We start from the raw sequence: 17,720 nt of genomic DNA, 5'->3' as shown, positions 1-17,720 counted from the left end.
TATTATGGTAATTTACGGTTTCCTCCTCCACCCCTTGGCTATGTAACTAAAGGTAGTAGGAGGGCAGTTTTGGTTACTTATATGATGACAGTGCTTATGTTGACTTTGACTTTTGATTTAGAGACCTCGATTGATTTATATGATGGGCCACTGCTTCAAATTGTATTTAATGGGTTAATTGAGACGTTACCTGCTCCAACCCATGCACAATAATTTTTTTGTTTTTGAATACCTAACCTATGCGCAATAATATATCAATGGCAAAACAAAGGGCCCAACTTCGAATAGTTAGAGTGGAATCCGGTTCGATTCGATTTGATTCGGTATAAATATGTATCGTTAACTAAACCAAGTATCAATTCGTTTAGTTTGTTTTGATTTTCTGAGATTTTCTATTTAGATTGGTCGGTTTCGGTTTTTTTCTCACACAAGATTTTAGTTCTTATTATTGTTTTCATGCCGAAAATTAATTAGCCAAAGCACTCAGATTATTGGATTATTATTTATAAGATATCAATTTTCAATACGACCTTTCATATTTCTATTTCTACTTAATCCAAATCAACCTAATAATGTTGTAAATTCCAATAAGAGGGTCACATCACATGTGCAGTAAACCAATAATTTTGTATTAAATAATGATATTCGATTCGGTTATATTCACCTATGAGTTGGGCATTTCCAAAATTTTCAATTCAAATAGGATCATTATTTTTGTCAAATTTTGGAAGGAGGGAGGAGAGGTGTTATTTTTGTCAAAGTATAATAAATAGATATATTTTCAAACCAAACCAGAACGTTGATATGACTGGTACTCGGTTTTTTCAACTCAAATAACCCACTTTTTTGTTTTTTTGGGTCAACAAATAACCCGCTTCTAATTCACTTCAACTGCTCAAGCCTGCAGGCAGGTAAAAAGTGATGTCGTATATTGTAAACATCGTATCTTGTCTCCTTCTTTGTATCTGTCACTGTCACTTCTTTATTTAATAAAAGCTGTTTTCATCTTTTTCTTTATTTGACTAAATTAATCGAAACATAATGAAATGTAATGAAATAGGTATCCATGGGCACACAAAATAATATATAAGCAATAGTAATTAAAAGAGAAATTGTTTTAGCTAGGTGGACTACAGTCCCATATGGAAACAAATAAAGATTAACAACCCTTTCGTATTTGTTCTCTTAAGAACGGAAGTCACTTACTTATCTTCTCATCCCAATATTAAAAGAGATCTCGATTTCAATCTTTTTATTATTTAGTTTTTTGAAAAGAAGAAGGAAAACTACTTTAAAAGAAAGAACATCCTGGAGACAATAATCTTCAAGGACGCCGGCCTTAAAGAAAGGGAGGGAGCTCGGTTAGTCCATGAATGCAACAACAACAACACAAATACACTATCCCATGTTATTTATACGTACTTATATTTTTCTCTTGCTATAGTGAAGGTGGGCAGTCTCCCGAACACTTAGCTAGGCATATTACTAAATTTGTTGTGCTTCACTTAATCATCATCTTGACTACACTTTTTTTAATTTTATCTTTTCATCGGTTTGAAGATTGGCAAAAGTTTAGGTAGATGGGAGGCTACCCCGTCCCATTACCAAGGCGTACCAAGGTCTCTTTGAGGACTTACAGAGAGGGTCTTAGCCCTTTTTTAGTCTTTTCATCTATTTTGTTTGGAGCGATTAGGGGAATTAATTTCCCAACATGTTTTGCGAGTATCCTTTGCTCTCATCTCCCACATGTAGTTTACAAATTTTTTTCCAAAATAAAGAGCGATAGAAGTGACAATCTGTAATTCCGATACCTCTCCTCATCTGCCTGTCGTAGAATGTTGACAAATATTTAATTGTCGCAGGAAAAAATATTAATCCAAATAGACTTTAATGGCGTTCCAATGCCTAAATAAATGATCAGTCCTTTGCATATATAACTCGAGCAATTAATAAGATCTAACTTTTTATTCTTTTCTAGAGACTTCTCACAACAGTTGCGTTCTTTCAAAAAGATTGGAGCGCGGGCCTCTAGGAACCAAAAAAATGTTTTCAGAAAACTAAGATCCGGATAAATTCATCATCAAGTTTGATTGCTTTTTCACACGCAGGTCTAGTATTCAATACTCAATCCGAGAAAGAACTAAATTTAAAAGAAACAAATTGCACTAATAAGTTGCATAGATCACCACATTTGTAACAAGATAGCAACCTTGACCAAGATTTAAAACAAAAGAAAACAAGCACTCGGAACTACTATTGAAACAAGAGTTCGACTCTCACCCTTTCGAATTTGATCGGTAGAAAGGTCCATTGGGAACGAGTTGTTTACACAGCTCAAGATAGGTGAGGAAAAGAACTCGATCCTTGGCGCCGGTTCTATGATTTTTGGTGTGCTTACAGAAATACTTCAACTGCTCAAGCGTGCAGCAACCAAGCATCTGCCCTAGCAGCAAAAACAGCCAGTTGATGGCCTTCTTCTTCTCCGCTATGATCGGTTTCCCGCTGCTCTCTTCTTGACAATGCATGCACCTAGGAAGAACCGGCGTCGTCCATGAACGCGGTGCCCTATCACGCAGCGTGTCCTTATTCCCAGCAACAAAACTCCCAACCTCAGCAAACTTCTCCTCCAGATCGTACTCCACCACGAATGACTTTTCACATCGCTTGCACTGCACGTCACCAGTGATAGTACGGATACCCCTTGACAACAAGTACTCAAGAGTGTGCACCGTGGCCCGCCTGGTGGTGGCCCACGGAAAAGGGGCCGGGACAGTCTTACTCTTTCCCTCCCGAGGAGCCTGAGTAGGGTTTCGTCGGGTACGAATTGGGCGAGATGTAGAAGGCCCCCGGCCCGGCTCTTGGGAATAAACCAAGGGCATGGAGGAGGGGATGAGGAAAGGTGGTGGTTGTGTAGTCATGTAAAGAGGGTGTGAGGGTGAGAGTTGGAGAGGTTGGGGTGGAGGGTTTTGGGCCGTGAGGGTTTGCATGAACAATGACGGTGGTGGCGGTGGATCTACCGGGGTCGGACTTCGTCGAGGCCTTGATGGACGGTAAGGATTGAGAGAGAGAACGAGCATGTCATCTTCGTCTTCTTCGGAGAGCATTCGTTGGTAAAGATCTTGGTTGTTGTTCTTTCTTTATTGTTGATTTCTTGGTCGTTGTTATTCATCTGAATTAGGTTTTGATGGGGAAGAGAGAAAGAGTAGTTGAAAGCAATAAGGTAAAGTAAAAACAACTAAAACTGTGAAATGGGGGTTTGAACGAAGACAGGCTGAAATTTAGAGATTTAGAGATAGAGATAAGACGAAACAGATTCTTATAAATAGGAGGAAGGAATTGGGATTGGGTTAGAAGTCTAATTTAAATTTTGAAAGAAAAAGACTATTCAAATTCTTACTAGTATTTTGTTAGGCTTATACAAATGATATTTTACTTTAATCTAATTTAAACTATCGGGAGAGGTTTCGAACTTGAGTCTCCTCTAACCAACTTGGGTTATCTCATGTTTGCTTTAAATTTAAGTAGTCTTTTGGACCAAGTGTGTCCTTGGAAGAGTTATTTTAGACGAAAATCACTTAGTTTTGTTCACTAAACTTATCTCTTATCTCTAAGATATTAGATAATAGCCTTTCATTTATTAGAAGATGTCAAAATTTTATTGCAAAAACTAGGCAATTCCTCTAATAAAAACAACAGATGTGGTGGAGTTCCAAAAATAATAGCCTTTATTTTGATGACCTAAGATGTGGTGGAGTTCCAAAGTTTGTCTAAAATAAGGTAGTGGCATTTGTATGTAGACAAGCTTGGTCTTAGTGACGACCCAAAATTAAGTCCTAATTCTTTTTCAAATCCTATGAATCGTGGACCTAATTGGTCATGAGCATTAATGGCACAGAGTTAGACTTGTATTATGTCTATTTTGAACATGAAAACTTATTGATTAAGTTTGACTAATTTTTCTTCAATTTTCTCGTGAGATATGATGTTAGCCAAAATGTTCCCACCACAAATTGAACGTCAGCCAATATGGCATATAAGGAGACAATTGATTAAGAAAAAATTATATGGTACTTGACACATTGTAAAAGTATCTTGTATATTCTGGCCAAAAAAAAGTATCTTATACATAGCAGCGAAGCAAGTAGTTTGTATTGGGGGCAATAGCCTTATTTTTCAACTGATATTGCAGCATAAATGCTTAAGAGTTATTGACTTTTTCATGGAGTTTGAGGGGCTACGGTCACTGCAGGCCTATATTTTTCACATATTTTAACTTATCTTTGAATACCCTATATTTTTCTTTGAATAAACCTTAATCGGGATAGTCTTCTCAAAACAACCATCATCCCAAAACTGCAAGAAACTGTCAAAATCACCCCAAATAAATAAATAAATAAATAACTAATTAAAATTGTAAAGAGTTTTCAATTTTAACAAGTATGCAACAAAACATTTTGGCTGTAAAATCATTACATGCCCCTAATGTTGTATTACAATAATGTTACATACTCAAACAAAAAAATTTGGCTACGTATGACCTAGACATTTGACCCTTGAAGTGGGACATTCTCTTTTTTTTTTTTTTTTTTTCCGGCGTTGCTCAATATAACACTAGAAGTAGAACAGTGAGAATTTGATGCCTCGTGGAACTCTTTCTTAGGGCACACTTGTAACCTAATTCATCAATTTAAGACATACGTGTTAAAATTTCATCAAGGCCAATTAGGACATTCGGGTGCTGCATTATATCATGAGTCTCTTTCTTTGTTGGTACATCTATCAAAGCCCTAGAGATTATCCCGCCATCATTCTTTTTTTTTTTTTTTATTTGCCCAAGTTACTGTCCTTGGAAGAGTTATTTCAGGAGGAAATCACTTAATTTTGTTGGTTAAACTTATCTCTAATATATTATATAATAGCCTTCATTTATTAGAATAGGTCAAAATTTTATTGCAAAATTAGGCAATTCTCTAAAGAGCATTCGCAATAATTGTTCAACGGTTTAGTTCATTTCATTTCAATTCAATAGTTAAATTTACTGAACTTTTTTTTGCAGCTATTGAACTGAATTGTTGTTTGACTTGCAGTGGAGCAATTTAATAGATTACAAATTAAAAATTATATTTTTTAAATATCTTTTTAAATGATTGAATAAAATAAAATAAATTACGATAAGACTTATACAATTAAAATAGTTTCAAATAGATCTTTAAAAAGAGACCAATTTTGAATATATATATATATATAATTAATAATAAAATTTTCTTTGGTTTGGGACAATATTATGTTAACATTTTTTTTTTTTTGAAGAATTGGAAGTTGAGATTAAATGAGAACACATCAAAGCACCTCTTTTTGGGGTTATTGTACAAAGTAATATTGTCTATGTATCAAAAAGAGAGAGGCTGTATAGTTATTATGTTGGGCTATCTTATTGAAATGAACTATTGATACCTGAAATGAAATATTAATCTTTGAATTGAACTGAACTTTACCATTGCAAATAAAAAATTCAATTTATTAAAATAAAATTGGATTGATCCTCATCATTCGTAGATACTCTAATAAAACATTTGAAATAATCAAATCAGGAAGCAGATTTCCTAAAATAATAGCATTTATTTTGATGACCTAAAGATGTGGTGGAGTTCCAAAGTTTGTCTAAAATAAGGTAGTGGCTTTTGTATGTAGACAATCTTGGTCCTAGTGACGGCCCAAATTTTAGTCCTAATTCTTTTCCAAATCCTATTAATCGTGGACCTAATTGGTCATGATCATCAATGACACAGTGTTCGAAAGATGCATCCTGGTTTTCAATCCTGCTTAGACTTGTATTATGTGTATTTTGAACATGAAAACGTATTGATTTAAGTTTGACTAATTTTTCTTCAATTTTCTCGTGAGATATGATGTTAAGACTAATAAACCATGCATAAAAAAAGTTTTCCCACAACAAATTGAACGTCAGCCAATATGACATTTCGACAAAATAATATGGTATTTTGACACGTTGTAAAAGTATATTGTAAATATCTTATTATTTATTAAAACAAAACAAAACAAAATTAAGCTACAATAAGAAGATCGAGACGGATGCATTAATTTAACCTTTCAAATCTCATTCCTTCCAAACTCAGAAAAAGAAGAACCATTCATGGAAAAGTAAAACAAAAAATCCATCTTCGGTTTATAACAATTGTTTCCGTAAAATATCAAAAGGGTCTTGGTCTCGTAAGCCAACTTAAAATAACCAAAGTACACTAATTAACATAAGATGGTCGAGATAGTTTTGTTGGAACTTGTCATTTTGCTCATGCGAAAATAGATTTGGTTTGGAACGAATATTCTAGATAGTTTGGTTTTTGTATCTGCATTTCTACCCTCTTAGAAGGTCAGTTTGGATTCATATATAGGTCATCAGATCTCCCCGAAGCTGTGAAGCCTTCGATGGTGTTGATGGGGCTGTGATGTGAAGCTGTTCGACACAAAAATGGAGAGATGGAGGGATCAGACACAAAAATGAAACAATTTTTTAGCAATACTTTTATTTTTATTTTTTTCACATTTATTCCTTCGATTCACCAACCTACTAACTTTGTTTGTTCAGAGAGAGAGAGAGAGAGAGAGAGAGAGAAGAAAAGGCAAAACAAAATGGTGATAGAGAAAAAGAGAAGTGCTGATTGTAAGAGAGAGAAAATTAACCAATTTTTTGTTAGTTTTAATTATTAGAATATTTAATTATATCTGTATCTATGTGGAGGTAGGTTTCACTTGCCACACCACCCCTTAATTGGTGGATAATCCATGTGTATGAAATTATAAAAAGCCACATCATTGTAGTGAACAAACTTTTGGACGAAGTTGACGACATGGGCAAAGGGGGTCACCAAATCACAGTTAAGTAGGGTAAATAGACCACTTTAAGTTTAGAAGGCAATGTGAGATTTGACTATAATTTCAAAGGGCATTGATGTAAATAAGCCATTCCAATATCCGTTTCCAATCACGTTTCAATGAAAGCCACAAAGATGGGTCTTTCAAGAAATGAGATATTGATCTAAAATCCTTTTGTTTAGATGACTCTGCTCAGAAATTGGAGGAAATGTGATGAAAAGGGTTGGACGACAATTATGCAAGTGTTCACGGCCAAACATCTTCCTCATCGTCCTCTATGCCCACTCACTTTTCTCTTGAATAAGCATAAGGACTAGTACAAAAGCGAAGAGAAAACGACCAGTTGGCTAAAGTTGCTACTTTTAATTTTAAGTATTTTCAATTTCCGTTTTGTTCGTTTTGAAGTTTCAACAATAAACTTTAATTTTTGTTTTTGCATGCAAATTTTAGTTATGAACTTATTTATTTTATGAATAAGTGGTTTTTTATTTATTCAATAAGTTATGTATTTTATTTGTTAAATGTATTGAAAGAACTGTGGCTTTCCTTCTTCCTTAGCAATTCTTGAACAATCTTGTTCTCCTAGACCCTAGAGTCCATAGGAACTTTTGATCACTCACCCTTGGATATAATCTAAGGGTTGAGAAAAAACTTATTTAAATATCAATATGTCATTATTTTATTATTTTTATTGTGCAAAATATTAATACAAATTTATAAATAAACTCAATCCTAGACATGTATTTATAAAAAAACCCAAACACTATTTAAACATAGAAACACACCCAAAATCAACCCCAAAGTCAACAATTGTATATTTTTTGGGTGTGTTTATAAATGAGTTTTGAGTGTGTGTAATGATGGGTTTTGGGTGTGTTTATAAATGGTGTTTTGGGTGTTGAGTTTTTTTATAATTTCAGCTCCTATTTTGAGTGTTTTAGTGAAACTCCCAAATATTAATTTAACTTAAACAAAAACAAAAAATGTAAAAAGAAAAAATCACTCCAACCAAAAGACTCTCTCTCTCTCTCTCTCAGAAAACCAATAACATGTTCTTCATCCATTGTTGTTCACAACTACCTTTAACTCCAGCATTGCGACGAAAATCAAGAATGCGTGTTGTTTAAGATTCATTCTAATTCTTATTTGTTATCTATTTCATCTCTTGATTTAAATTCAAATATTCAATTTTTTCAAAAACAAAAAAAATTTATTGACCCAATGCAGAGCCATCAAGCCATCCATTCACACTTTAACGTGATTAGATTTCAAGGAAGTCATTTTTCTATTGTTCTTTGCCTTTGTGATCAATTTTCTGTTTATAAATATTAGATTTGAATGATTCATGAACCAAGTTTGGGAAAACTTCAATTTTTTATAAACAAATTTTGGGCCCTTTTTATTTATTTATATATATTTTTTCCGATTCATGAGACTTGGGTCTCTGCAACTACATTGTATTTTCATCTATGATATTAACTCCTTTTAAAAAAAAAAAGTTTTAATAACCAAAATAATATTTTACTGCAGTAAAAGTAAAATAAAAGATGACATATTAATATTTAAACCTTTTTTTTTTTTTTTCTCAATCCTTAGATTAGATCTAAGAGTAAGTAACCACAACTTCCTTGATATGGTTCAAGGAGAATAGAACTGAATTCTTAAAACCAGAAGCAGTACTTTTATTATATTGATACACCCACCCACCCAACCTCTAGTACGTTCTCCCGAAGAGCACTTCCATCCATTTGCTATGGCAAATGACAAAAGTAAGATGAATTTATCTGTCATATCAATTTTTTTTGTACTTTTCCACCCATTGCTATGGCAACTCAATAGTAATTACTATTCACATGAGATTTTATGTATGAGATTAATAAATAAAAATTTGCTAGGTATGTAGTTAAAAAAAATTCTGAATTTTTAAATAATTTTAAAGAATTTTTTAAAAATTTCGCTGATGTCAGTGCCCCTCAGACAGCAGCTCGGGCTATCTTCCCTTTGGGCCTTGCCAGCTCTTGCCCGGGTTGGATGTCACCTGGAGCTGATTTTGGGAGACCAGGGGAGCTTTTGCCTGGGCTGGGCTCTTGGAATCCATTCATCCAAAAGAATCCTCTCCGAACCCAAATCTTTCTTTCCCTAGTCCTCATGTGCCCTCGATTGCTCGTCCTCTGTCGGCGGTCAGGTACTGTTCTGTAGCAGCGACATCGTCTATCAGGTACTGTTCTCGCCTCTGGAACTGAGTCATTAAATCTTTCGTTCCAGGTCGATACCGTACCACGATTAGGTACGCTTGATCCAGATCGAAATTCGTATGGGGGTGAGCGAATTAGGCAACTATGCTGCTAACTTATCTTTTCTTATTCTGGGTTTGGTAATGTTTACTTCTGGTCACCCAAATACAGGCCCAGCTGCATATACGACCTGTGTGTTAAGAACTTCCGAATTTAGTTTCCAATTTGTCATAGTTTTTGTTTTGTTTAGGGTTTAAGTTCTTACTGTTGCACATTTTAATTTAGTTTTTTTTATTATTCACAAATGAGTTTGTTGTTGAGTTCTAGTTAAATTTCATCAGGCTCTGCCCTGAAGCAGACTAGAGGGCCATGGTGAGGAAGAGGCCAAACATATTGGTGACGGGCACACCAGGAACGGGGAAGACAACAACATCGTCCGCCTTAGCAGAGGCAACACAGCTCCACCACATCAACGTCGGTGATTTGGTGAAGGCCAAGAATCTCCATGATGGGTGGGATGATGAGCTAGACTGTTACATCATCAATGAAGACCTGGTATGCGATGAGCTTGAGGATACCATGGAAGAAGGAGGGAACATCGTGGACTACCATGGTTGCGATTTCTTCCCTGAGAGATGGTTTGATCTTGTGGTTGTGCTCCAAACTGACAATACCGTCTTGTATGACCGCTTGACTCGAAGGTAATTTTCTTCATCACTGCCTCTTTTCTAGTGCTGCTTCCTTGCGAATTGGAAAGGAAAACCTATGTTTATGGCCTTATTGTGGCAGAGGATATTCGGAGTCAAAGCTCTCCAACAATATTGAATGTGAAATATTTCAAACTTTGCTTGAGGAGGCAAAAGAGAGCTACCCAGAAGATATCGTGCTTCCCTTAAAGAGTGATAGCATCCAAGACATTTCGACTAATCTTTCTACTGTGGCAGAATGGGTCAGGAGGTGGCAACCTTCAACTTAGTTTCTTATGATATAGTTTTTGGTTGAGGGTGCTTGTTGGTTGGTTGGTCAGTTAGTTGGATTAAGCTTTTGAGATGGAGTTTTGATGAACTATTATTACGACATATTTGTATTCTCTCTCGTATCAGTTTTACCATTATGTTATGTGACTCTCTCTTGAATTGCAATTGTTCATTGAAGGGGTTTGATGAAATGAATTTTGTAACGAGGGGCATTCATGGTGACTAGAAAGTTGGTATGATCAAAAGATGCAGCCTGCAAATTGGCTTGAGTTTTGGTCCTGTTGGACTCTAGAAGAAGACCATCATTTCGTCCCAAGACACCTTCACTGGCAGCATGCTTTTGCTGCTACCCTTGAGATCTGCAACATTGAAGGGAAAAAAAATTAAGGCCCGTTTAATAATTCAATTTTAATTTTTAAGTTTTCATTTTGTGTAAAAAAGAGAAAGAACGGAAGTGTGAATAAGAGTGAAGATGGAAATGATGGATCATACATAAAATTTGTCAATAGTTCATTGAAACTAGTACAAAAAATCATGTTCCTGAATTTCTGAAATACATAACCAACGCAAGTCTTCTTTCTATTCTTTCTCTTCACTTTAAGCTGGAAATAATGAGAGATATTTTGAACCAATTGCAGTTTTTAGGAGTATGGTCAACTTTTTATTTATTTATCAATACGTTCATATGTGCAGATAAAGGTTATAATTGGTCAGCTCAAAACCAAGAGGGCAAACTTTTGGTCAGGCTCAAAGATTTCTATGAAACTGGGATATTTTGCTATCTCCACCATGATAACATTTTCACACGACGTAGTATTACTATTATTACAGTCTATTCCCCCTGCAGCCAACTTTTTCTCCAAACGAAGAGGGAAAATCGAAACTGCTAATTCACAGTCACATCAAGCAAACAAATATGCTGAGAAGAAGAGTCACATCCCTTCTCTCCACCACCATTCGCAGCTCCTCAATTCGCACTAAACCTACTCTCTCACCCTCACCAATCTCATTCCAATCCCTCCATTTCCTTCAATGCCCAAACCCTAACCCTAGCATTAGCAATGCCAAAGGGTTTGGCTTTCAGCCTCAGGGAATGAGAGCGTACAGTCTGCTGAGCTTGAACGATCTGAGAGGCAAGGTGCCCAGGAAGCAGAAGACGAGGAAAGGCCGTGGGATTGGGTCTGGTAAAGGCAAGACTGCTGGTCGAGGCCACAAGGGTCAGAAGGCCAGAGGCTCCGGGAAGTTGGGGTTTGAAGGTGGGCAGACGCCACTGCGACGTCGTTTGCCCAAGCGTGGGTTTAAGAACCCCTTTAGCCTCACTTTTCAGGTACCCTTTCTTTTCTTTTTCTTTTTCATTGTGTGTTATATGTATTGCTATTTGTTTGGTTGCTCTGAAAATGGTGGGATATGAAGGAAATGGAAAAATGGAGCGGTTATGTTGTTTATGGTGTTTTCCTGCTAGATGTATGCCACTGAAGATATGCTTTATGCATGAGTTTGAGCACAATTGGTCCCTTTTGATTAGAATAATTGAATGGTTAGTTTGTTTCATGTCTCTTAGACTTGGTGTATGCACAAAGAGGTTGATCAATTAACTTAGTCCTGTTATATTTGTTTTATTTGTCAATTCAGGTTGATATATTTAACAGATATATGTTTGGGATCATCAATCATGTACTCTGTAAGATGGCCAAAGTGCTCTGGTTGTGTTTCTGTGTGTCGACACACACATCGTAAATGGTAGAAGCCTTTAGTAAATAATGAAATACTGAATTTATGCAAGCCCTGAGCTATGACCACCAGGGTTTTATGTTAACTGTGTGAATATGCCCCTTTTGATAGATAATAAGGGAAGTAGCTTCCAAAGGTGCAATGATAGTCAGTACTGAAATAAAGTTTGCTGCTATGGCTATCAGATTTATCATTTCCTTTTAATTGAATTTGAATCTATTGAAAGCCTTTTCTGTTTCTGGAGGATTTAATTGTATCACCTTAATTTCCATTCATTTTCTGATATTTTATACATGTCTTTGTGGCAGCCAGTAGGATTAGGAAAAATTGCCAAACTTATAAACGCAGGAAAGATTGATTCGTCTGAGTTGATTACAATGAAAACACTCAAGGTGCAGTAAATTCCTTCTCAGACTATTGAACCAATTCCTGCATCAACTTTGTTTCAATCTGGCAATTATTGTTACAATAGGATACAGGGGCAATAGGGAAGCAGATTAAAGATGGAGTCCGATTGATGGGACGTGGTGCTGAACAGATCCAGTGGCCGATTCATTTTGAGGTACGTATTCATCTAGGCTTTCTACATGATATGAACTTGTATATTATCTTTCTTTTGGGGGGCGGTGTTGTGGCCATGTGTACAGTTCAAACATTATTTTCATGAAGCAGAACCATGTTATGACTGGAAAATGTTGATTGATCATGTTCATTAGTGCCAAGTTTTGTGATGGCCTGAAATGTTTTCACTAAGTAATTTATTTCATATAAACATCTTTGGATGAAAGTTACTCAAGTAACTTTAGTCTTAGATTTCTTAAACTAGTTTGCAGATAAATTTTAATTTGAGTAGGTCAGACTTTTGTTGGTTTTTTTTCACCTTAATTCTTTTGTATGTTGGTTTGTCAGGTAATCTCCAAGACTTTGATATTGACATTGACTTGAGTGTAACCTTGTGCACTTGATATCATTGTTGCCACTTACATGCAAATCATGCGAGCTTCCTCTTTTCCTTGCATGCAACTCAAAAATGGACTTACAAATGAGGTTTGCAGGTATCGCGTGTCACTGTGAGGGCAAAGGAAGCCGTTGAAGCTGCAGGTGGGTCTGTCAGAAGAGTGTATTACAACAAGTTGGGCTTTCGAGCATTGCTGAAACCTGAGTGGTTTGAAAAGAAAGGCAGGTTATTGCCAAAGGCAGCGAGACCTCCCCCAAAACAGAAGGACAAAGTCGATAGCATCGGCCGCTTGCCTGCCCCAACCAAACCTATTCCTTTTTTCACTGAAGAGGAGGTGGCCTCCAGTTCATCCACTTGACAAAAAGGGATTCTTTTTAGGATATTTGTACTTTTACAACGAGTTCCTCACCTGTTTTGGATGAACTGTTCTCTTTCATAAGAAACAGTAATTTTGTTACAAGGCAAAATGATCTGGAGGGATAAATGGAATGAGTAAAGCTTTTCATGTTGCCTCAGGCTCAGGATCAGCCTATTTCAGACTTCTGCACTTTATTGTTCTCTAGAAAATGAACTTGATCATCAGATGCTTTGACATGGTTTAACAATTTTACTTGAAGCAAGTATCTCACTTTTACCTTAGACGAAGGAAAAACAAAAGCTTTGTTATGTAAATCAGAAACTCCGCATCGTAGACGAAGGAATGGTAATCTCACTTTTACCTGGATTGTGGCTTTATTACCGGTTTCAGTTTCGTTGTACTATAAATCCCCCTTTAGAAGCTCTTCTTAACGTACTTCATGCTGCGATTGCCTGGCTCAAAACTTGTGTTCAACAACAAATCTTTTACCGTTGCCGAAGGTTAAGGAGGATAACTCTTGCGTACAATTCATTTTTCACATTGAATCTCTTGCATGACTAGCATGGAACCAGCCTTCACTAGAATTTCTCTAGCATCAAGTCTTCTTCCTCTTTTAAATTAAAGCAATTCTCTTTCAAAACCTTGTGCCTTGGTTGAATTTGAATTTCTGTTGTGATGCTCTCACCTTGGAAACTCAATGAGATCCTGCAATGGGCAGATCATAGTTCTCCTCATGTAGGGTTTACGTCTTCCGTCTAACTTGCCTCAGTCCAAGCGCACCAAACAGAATTGAACCTGCAACTCCACCTCACTTTAACAAGCTTACTACAATATGAAAAAGGACGCATTTCTAGTTACTTTTAAGTTATTAGTTACTTCTTTTTAGTTTCCGATTGTAATTAGGAATTGATTTACTTTCCTGATTTTGGTTTAATTTTACTTTAAATCATGGCTTCGCTCATGTCAGATAGAGCGAGGAAGGAGCAATGACAAGGACGCGATTCTAGGATACCTGAAGAAAAACGGTCAAATATCGGACTCAAACTAAATTAATAATCTAAATTATTATAAATTAATCTAATCTAAGGGGAAGGGGACTCAAACTTAGGTGTAAGAAGGTAGGCACGTTGCCCTGGCCAACTGATCTAACCCATGTATAACCCACAACTTGAGTTAAAACTTACAATATAAGTAATTAACATATACATTTCGCTTGTTTCTGAAGGTGCCCCTAGGCTTTTCATTGACTCAGTCTTATTGAGGAAATGGAGAGAGTTTTTAATTTGTATTTTAGGTGGATAAGTTATATTTTGATGAAAAATATCATTTTAAAGCTTATCGCATGATTAGACGTAAATATCATAACGAAAGTTTAGGATAAAATGCAATAATAGGAATCAAATGATTAAGGATTGACTTGAAAAAAAGAACCTTCATACAATTTAGGGCAAAGTACAAGAAAAGCCCTATAGTTTATTTATAGGTTCTTTGAACTTTATTTCATAAGAGTTCTCCCAATTGAAATTCGTTTTACATTCTCCAGATTGCTAAAGGAAAAAAGAAAAGAAAAAACGTATAAAAAAGTTGCTAAAAAAAAGGAAGAAGACCTTGGACATAACAGCCCTCCCAGCCCTCTTCTTCTTTTCTGAATTTCTTCTGCGTTCTAAATTCTACTCTTCTTCTTCTTCTTCAATTCTAATTTCTAGAAAAATCTTAACCCTATATTTTGGTCTACAATAGCTTTCATTAGCCACACACGGGCAAGGGAAAAAAGAGAGAACCATCTCACAGCGGATACCAGCTGCAAAAAAGTATCAGCTTCAGTTCTATCCTTTATAATTAGGTAAATTTCAATTTCATGAGTTTAATTTCAGCCCTTTTGTTTGATTCTTTTGATCTTTGAATTAATTATTGTCATAGCTCATAAGCACATCGATGCCAAATTGATCTGGGTTTTAATATCTGAAAAAATCCCCCTTTTTCTTTATTTTGCTTCTCTTTATAATTTTTGTTGTTGAAATTTTGTGAATTCTGATTGGTATTTCTATGTTACCGTTGTGGAATGTTTTTGCCTAGAATTTAATTTCTATATCGAGCGGATTTGATTATTTTAATGTATGTAATGTATACCCAGATTTAAAGTATAACAGAGAATTGTGATTTAGTATGAAATTCTGGTTCAAATTGGAAAAAAAAAAAAAAAAACAAAGATTAAAGCTATTATCTTTTTTCATTGTGTTGGTTCACCATACCGAATGAATATAAAGATATGGGTACCCTGGATTTTTATTTCAGTTATATGCATTTATGCAACTTTTTACCTTCCCTCAATTGTTCACAGTTTCCTAACGTTTCATCACTAATTTTCACTAGCCAATACGAGCCGCAAAATGGACAACATTGTAGATTCTCTAAACAATGCATACCAAGAGTTCGTTGTTGCAGCAGCTAATGTGCTCGAAGCCAAGGAAACTTCTGGCGCCCAGAAAACAGCAGCTACAGATGCTGCTCTTGAGAATTTTAAGCAGAAGTGGGAACTTTTCAGAGTCACTTGTGATCAAGCGGAGGAGTTTGTGGAGTCTGTGAAGCAAAGGATTGGCTCAGAGTGCCTGGTGGATGAGGCAACTGGCTTGGTGGCTGGGAAGTCTGGGCAAACCGCAACTGGTCTTCCACCCATTAGTGCAGTTCGGTTGGAACAGATGAGTAAAGCTGTTCGATGGCTTGTCATAGAACTTCAAAATGGTTCTGGAACTGCTGCTGGTTCAGCACATTCTCATCTGTCAACTCCTTTTGATAGCAGATTCTCTGAAGATTCAGCTCAATAGGTATGAAGGTTCTTCTAAGCTCGTATTGAGAATTTTGTAAATGCATTTTTTTGCTAAGAAAACATCTGTACCCCTTCCAAATGATTTTGAATGCAAGCTTAAGGGAGTTGTGATTTCCTTATTGTTGTGAGCTTGGGTTGTCTCCCCTTTGGCATTTATAATGAACTTATTTATGGAAAAGGTTGGGGAAACACAAAAATTGATTGTTGAAAGATATGCATCTCGGATGTGCAAACCTTGAGCTCACTTCAAGTAGATGCCACACTTTTTAATGTATGGCTGGCTGCTACGACAATCTATTTCTATATTTACACAATCTTATAATTAATGTTTCTATATATAATCTGTTGTATGTGTGTTTTAAATTTCGTTCATCAAAGGTATGTGTCGTGTGTGCGTTTTAGGACAGGAATTTGAACATTTTCACATATGTGTTGGTTTTAAATTTTTTATGATCATGAACTTAATTATTCTCAAAAAAATAATCATGAACTTAATCAGTTCAAACCTCATGTATACTTTAATTGTTCTTTCAATCACTTTGCTTTGTCATATATACATACGAAAATGATTGGGCAATTCAGATACTTCCAAAACTCGGTTAAAAGTAAATGCGAAGGCCTATATTCATGCCATACATTTCGCTAAAAAAATGTTCGTTCTTATTAAGTGGTTTTTCCTGGAAGATATGATCTTTACCTGCTATTATTTAGCCCCATATGTGTGCTACCACGTTTAGTTCAGTTCTACTCCAGAGAAGAAGGTGTTGTATTGTGGTTTTTCAGTTTTGGGCAATTTAGAGTACAAGAGAACTGATATATTTAAGTTGTTGCAGAGGATTGTAAGGTCTGTGGGTGCGGGCTATCAACAACAATGAAAAGATTGTTAGATATTAAATCAAACAGAGGAAAGCAGGGTAATAGGCCCTGTGTTTGGGTGATATGGAATGCATAGAATGCAGTCATACAAGGTTCCACGACCAGATTTGTCTGCTTTCCATTCAGTCGATATGGTTTTTCTCGGAGAGCTGCCACAGTTGGGCAAAGAGTTGTAGTTTTAGCGGAAGAGAGACACACTTGTGTTTGTAATTTACCCTCGCATTTCACTTAATCTTCCCTAATGTATTGTTAGAACTAGAGTTGAGTTTTTCTAGCAGACTTTGAACAGCTGGACAAGAGCTAAGAGCTTTGTCGATGAGACAAACTAATGGTCGATTACGGTTGTTTTTCTTTTTGTGATTTACTCCTGTGTGTAATTTATTCTTGCCTGATGTATTTATAAGAAGTGCTGGAAAGTAAGCTCATTGTTGCCCAACTTTCTTCCTCGGCATTAACCAAATTTGATCCCTCTAGTGAATCAACTTCCACATGCAATGGCAAAAAACAAGCATCAACTGCAAAATCCAGCCCCAATTTGAGAAGCTCAAAGTTGTGTATCTAGCAGTGAAGCATTGCTAATGTTGTGCGTTGCAAAGGCTCCTATTACTTTTCCATAACATCCAACGAATAAAGCAGAAATGTTCCAATTCAAGATCAGATAAAGCACTTCTAGCTTGTTCAAATAACTCAACAAAACTTTTTATATCTTCCAGCTACCAACCAACCACACCATGAAGCATTGACGCCCTCCACACCTCCCTGGCTATTAGCAAGCATGGCTACTGATTTCCGAATCACGTTAATGCATTCCATGTGCTTCCAATATTTTTAATTTTAAACAATATATATTTTCTCTTTTTAACTT

The 17,720-nt window shown here is 35.9% G+C and overlaps 4 protein-coding genes across 6 annotated transcripts; 3 read left to right on the top strand and 1 right to left on the bottom strand.

The window, feature by feature from the left end:
* Positions 1–2,006: 2,006 nt before the first annotated feature.
* Positions 2,007–3,256, bottom strand: LOC103335736 (hydroxyproline-rich glycoprotein family protein). Its single transcript, XM_008238769.3, has one exon. The coding sequence runs from the start codon at positions 3,102–3,104 to the stop codon at positions 2,277–2,279; it is 828 nt and encodes a 275-aa protein (XP_008236991.2). The 5' UTR covers positions 3,105–3,256; the 3' UTR covers positions 2,007–2,276.
* A 5,699-nt stretch (positions 3,257–8,955) lies between these two features.
* LOC103335628 (adenylate kinase isoenzyme 6 homolog) lies at positions 8,956–10,296 on the top strand. Of its 3 annotated transcripts, none has more exons than XM_008238643.2 (3): positions 8,956–9,112; positions 9,470–9,829; positions 9,918–10,296. In XM_008238643.2, exons 2-3 carry the CDS (start codon positions 9,498–9,500, stop codon positions 10,102–10,104), a joined length of 519 nt encoding a protein of 172 aa, XP_008236865.2. In that variant the 5' UTR covers positions 8,956–9,112; positions 9,470–9,497; the 3' UTR covers positions 10,105–10,296. The 3 variants fall into 3 exon arrangements, with proteins under 3 accessions (XP_008236865.2, XP_008236867.2, XP_088910157.1); XM_008238645.2 differs by having other exon boundaries at positions 8,959–9,112; positions 9,456–9,829; XM_089054031.1 differs by having other exon boundaries at positions 9,068–9,214.
* Positions 10,297–10,454: 158 nt separating this feature from the next.
* LOC103335627 (uncharacterized) lies at positions 10,455–13,529 on the top strand. The gene is made up of 4 exons (XM_008238642.3): positions 10,455–11,432; positions 12,145–12,228; positions 12,309–12,398; positions 12,892–13,529. Exons 1-4 carry the CDS (start codon positions 11,022–11,024, stop codon positions 13,150–13,152), a joined length of 846 nt encoding a protein of 281 aa, XP_008236864.2. The 5' UTR covers positions 10,455–11,021; the 3' UTR covers positions 13,153–13,529.
* Positions 13,530–14,559: 1,030 nt separating this feature from the next.
* On the top strand, positions 14,560–16,952 carry MED32 (mediator of RNA polymerase II transcription subunit-like protein). Its single transcript, XM_008238641.2, has 3 exons — positions 14,560–14,995; positions 15,526–15,977; positions 16,813–16,952. Exon 2 carries the CDS (start codon positions 15,543–15,545, stop codon positions 15,975–15,977), a length of 435 nt encoding a protein of 144 aa, XP_008236863.1. The 5' UTR covers positions 14,560–14,995; positions 15,526–15,542; the 3' UTR covers positions 16,813–16,952.
* Positions 16,953–17,720: the final 768 nt, after the last annotated feature.

The sequence above is a fragment of the Prunus mume genome, linkage group LG6 (genome assembly GCF_029339155.1).
Source record: "Prunus mume cultivar Tortuosa linkage group LG6, ASM2933915v1, whole genome shotgun sequence".
NCBI lineage: Eukaryota > Viridiplantae > Streptophyta > Magnoliopsida > Rosales > Rosaceae > Prunus > Prunus mume.
Note: the sequence above shows the minus strand (reverse complement) of the source record. Positions and strands in the feature narration are given on the sequence as shown.

Coding starts and splice junctions, on each gene's coding strand:
- LOC103335736 (XM_008238769.3), bottom strand. CDS start 3,104: ATGCTCTCCGAAGAAGACGAAGATGACATGCTCGTTCTCTCTCTCAAT.
- LOC103335628 (XM_008238643.2), top strand. CDS start 9,498: ATGGTGAGGAAGAGGCCAAACATATTGGTGACGGGCACACCAGGAACG. Junction 9,830..9,917: donor TATGACCGCTTGACTCGAAG/GTAATTTTCTTC, acceptor TTATTGTGGCAG/AGGATATTCGGAGTCAAAGC.
- LOC103335627 (XM_008238642.3), top strand. CDS start 11,022: ATGCTGAGAAGAAGAGTCACATCCCTTCTCTCCACCACCATTCGCAGC. Junction 12,229..12,308: donor TTACAATGAAAACACTCAAG/GTGCAGTAAATT, acceptor TTGTTACAATAG/GATACAGGGGCAATAGGGAA. Junction 12,399..12,891: donor AGTGGCCGATTCATTTTGAG/GTACGTATTCAT, acceptor TGAGGTTTGCAG/GTATCGCGTGTCACTGTGAG.
- MED32 (XM_008238641.2), top strand. CDS start 15,543: ATGGACAACATTGTAGATTCTCTAAACAATGCATACCAAGAGTTCGTT.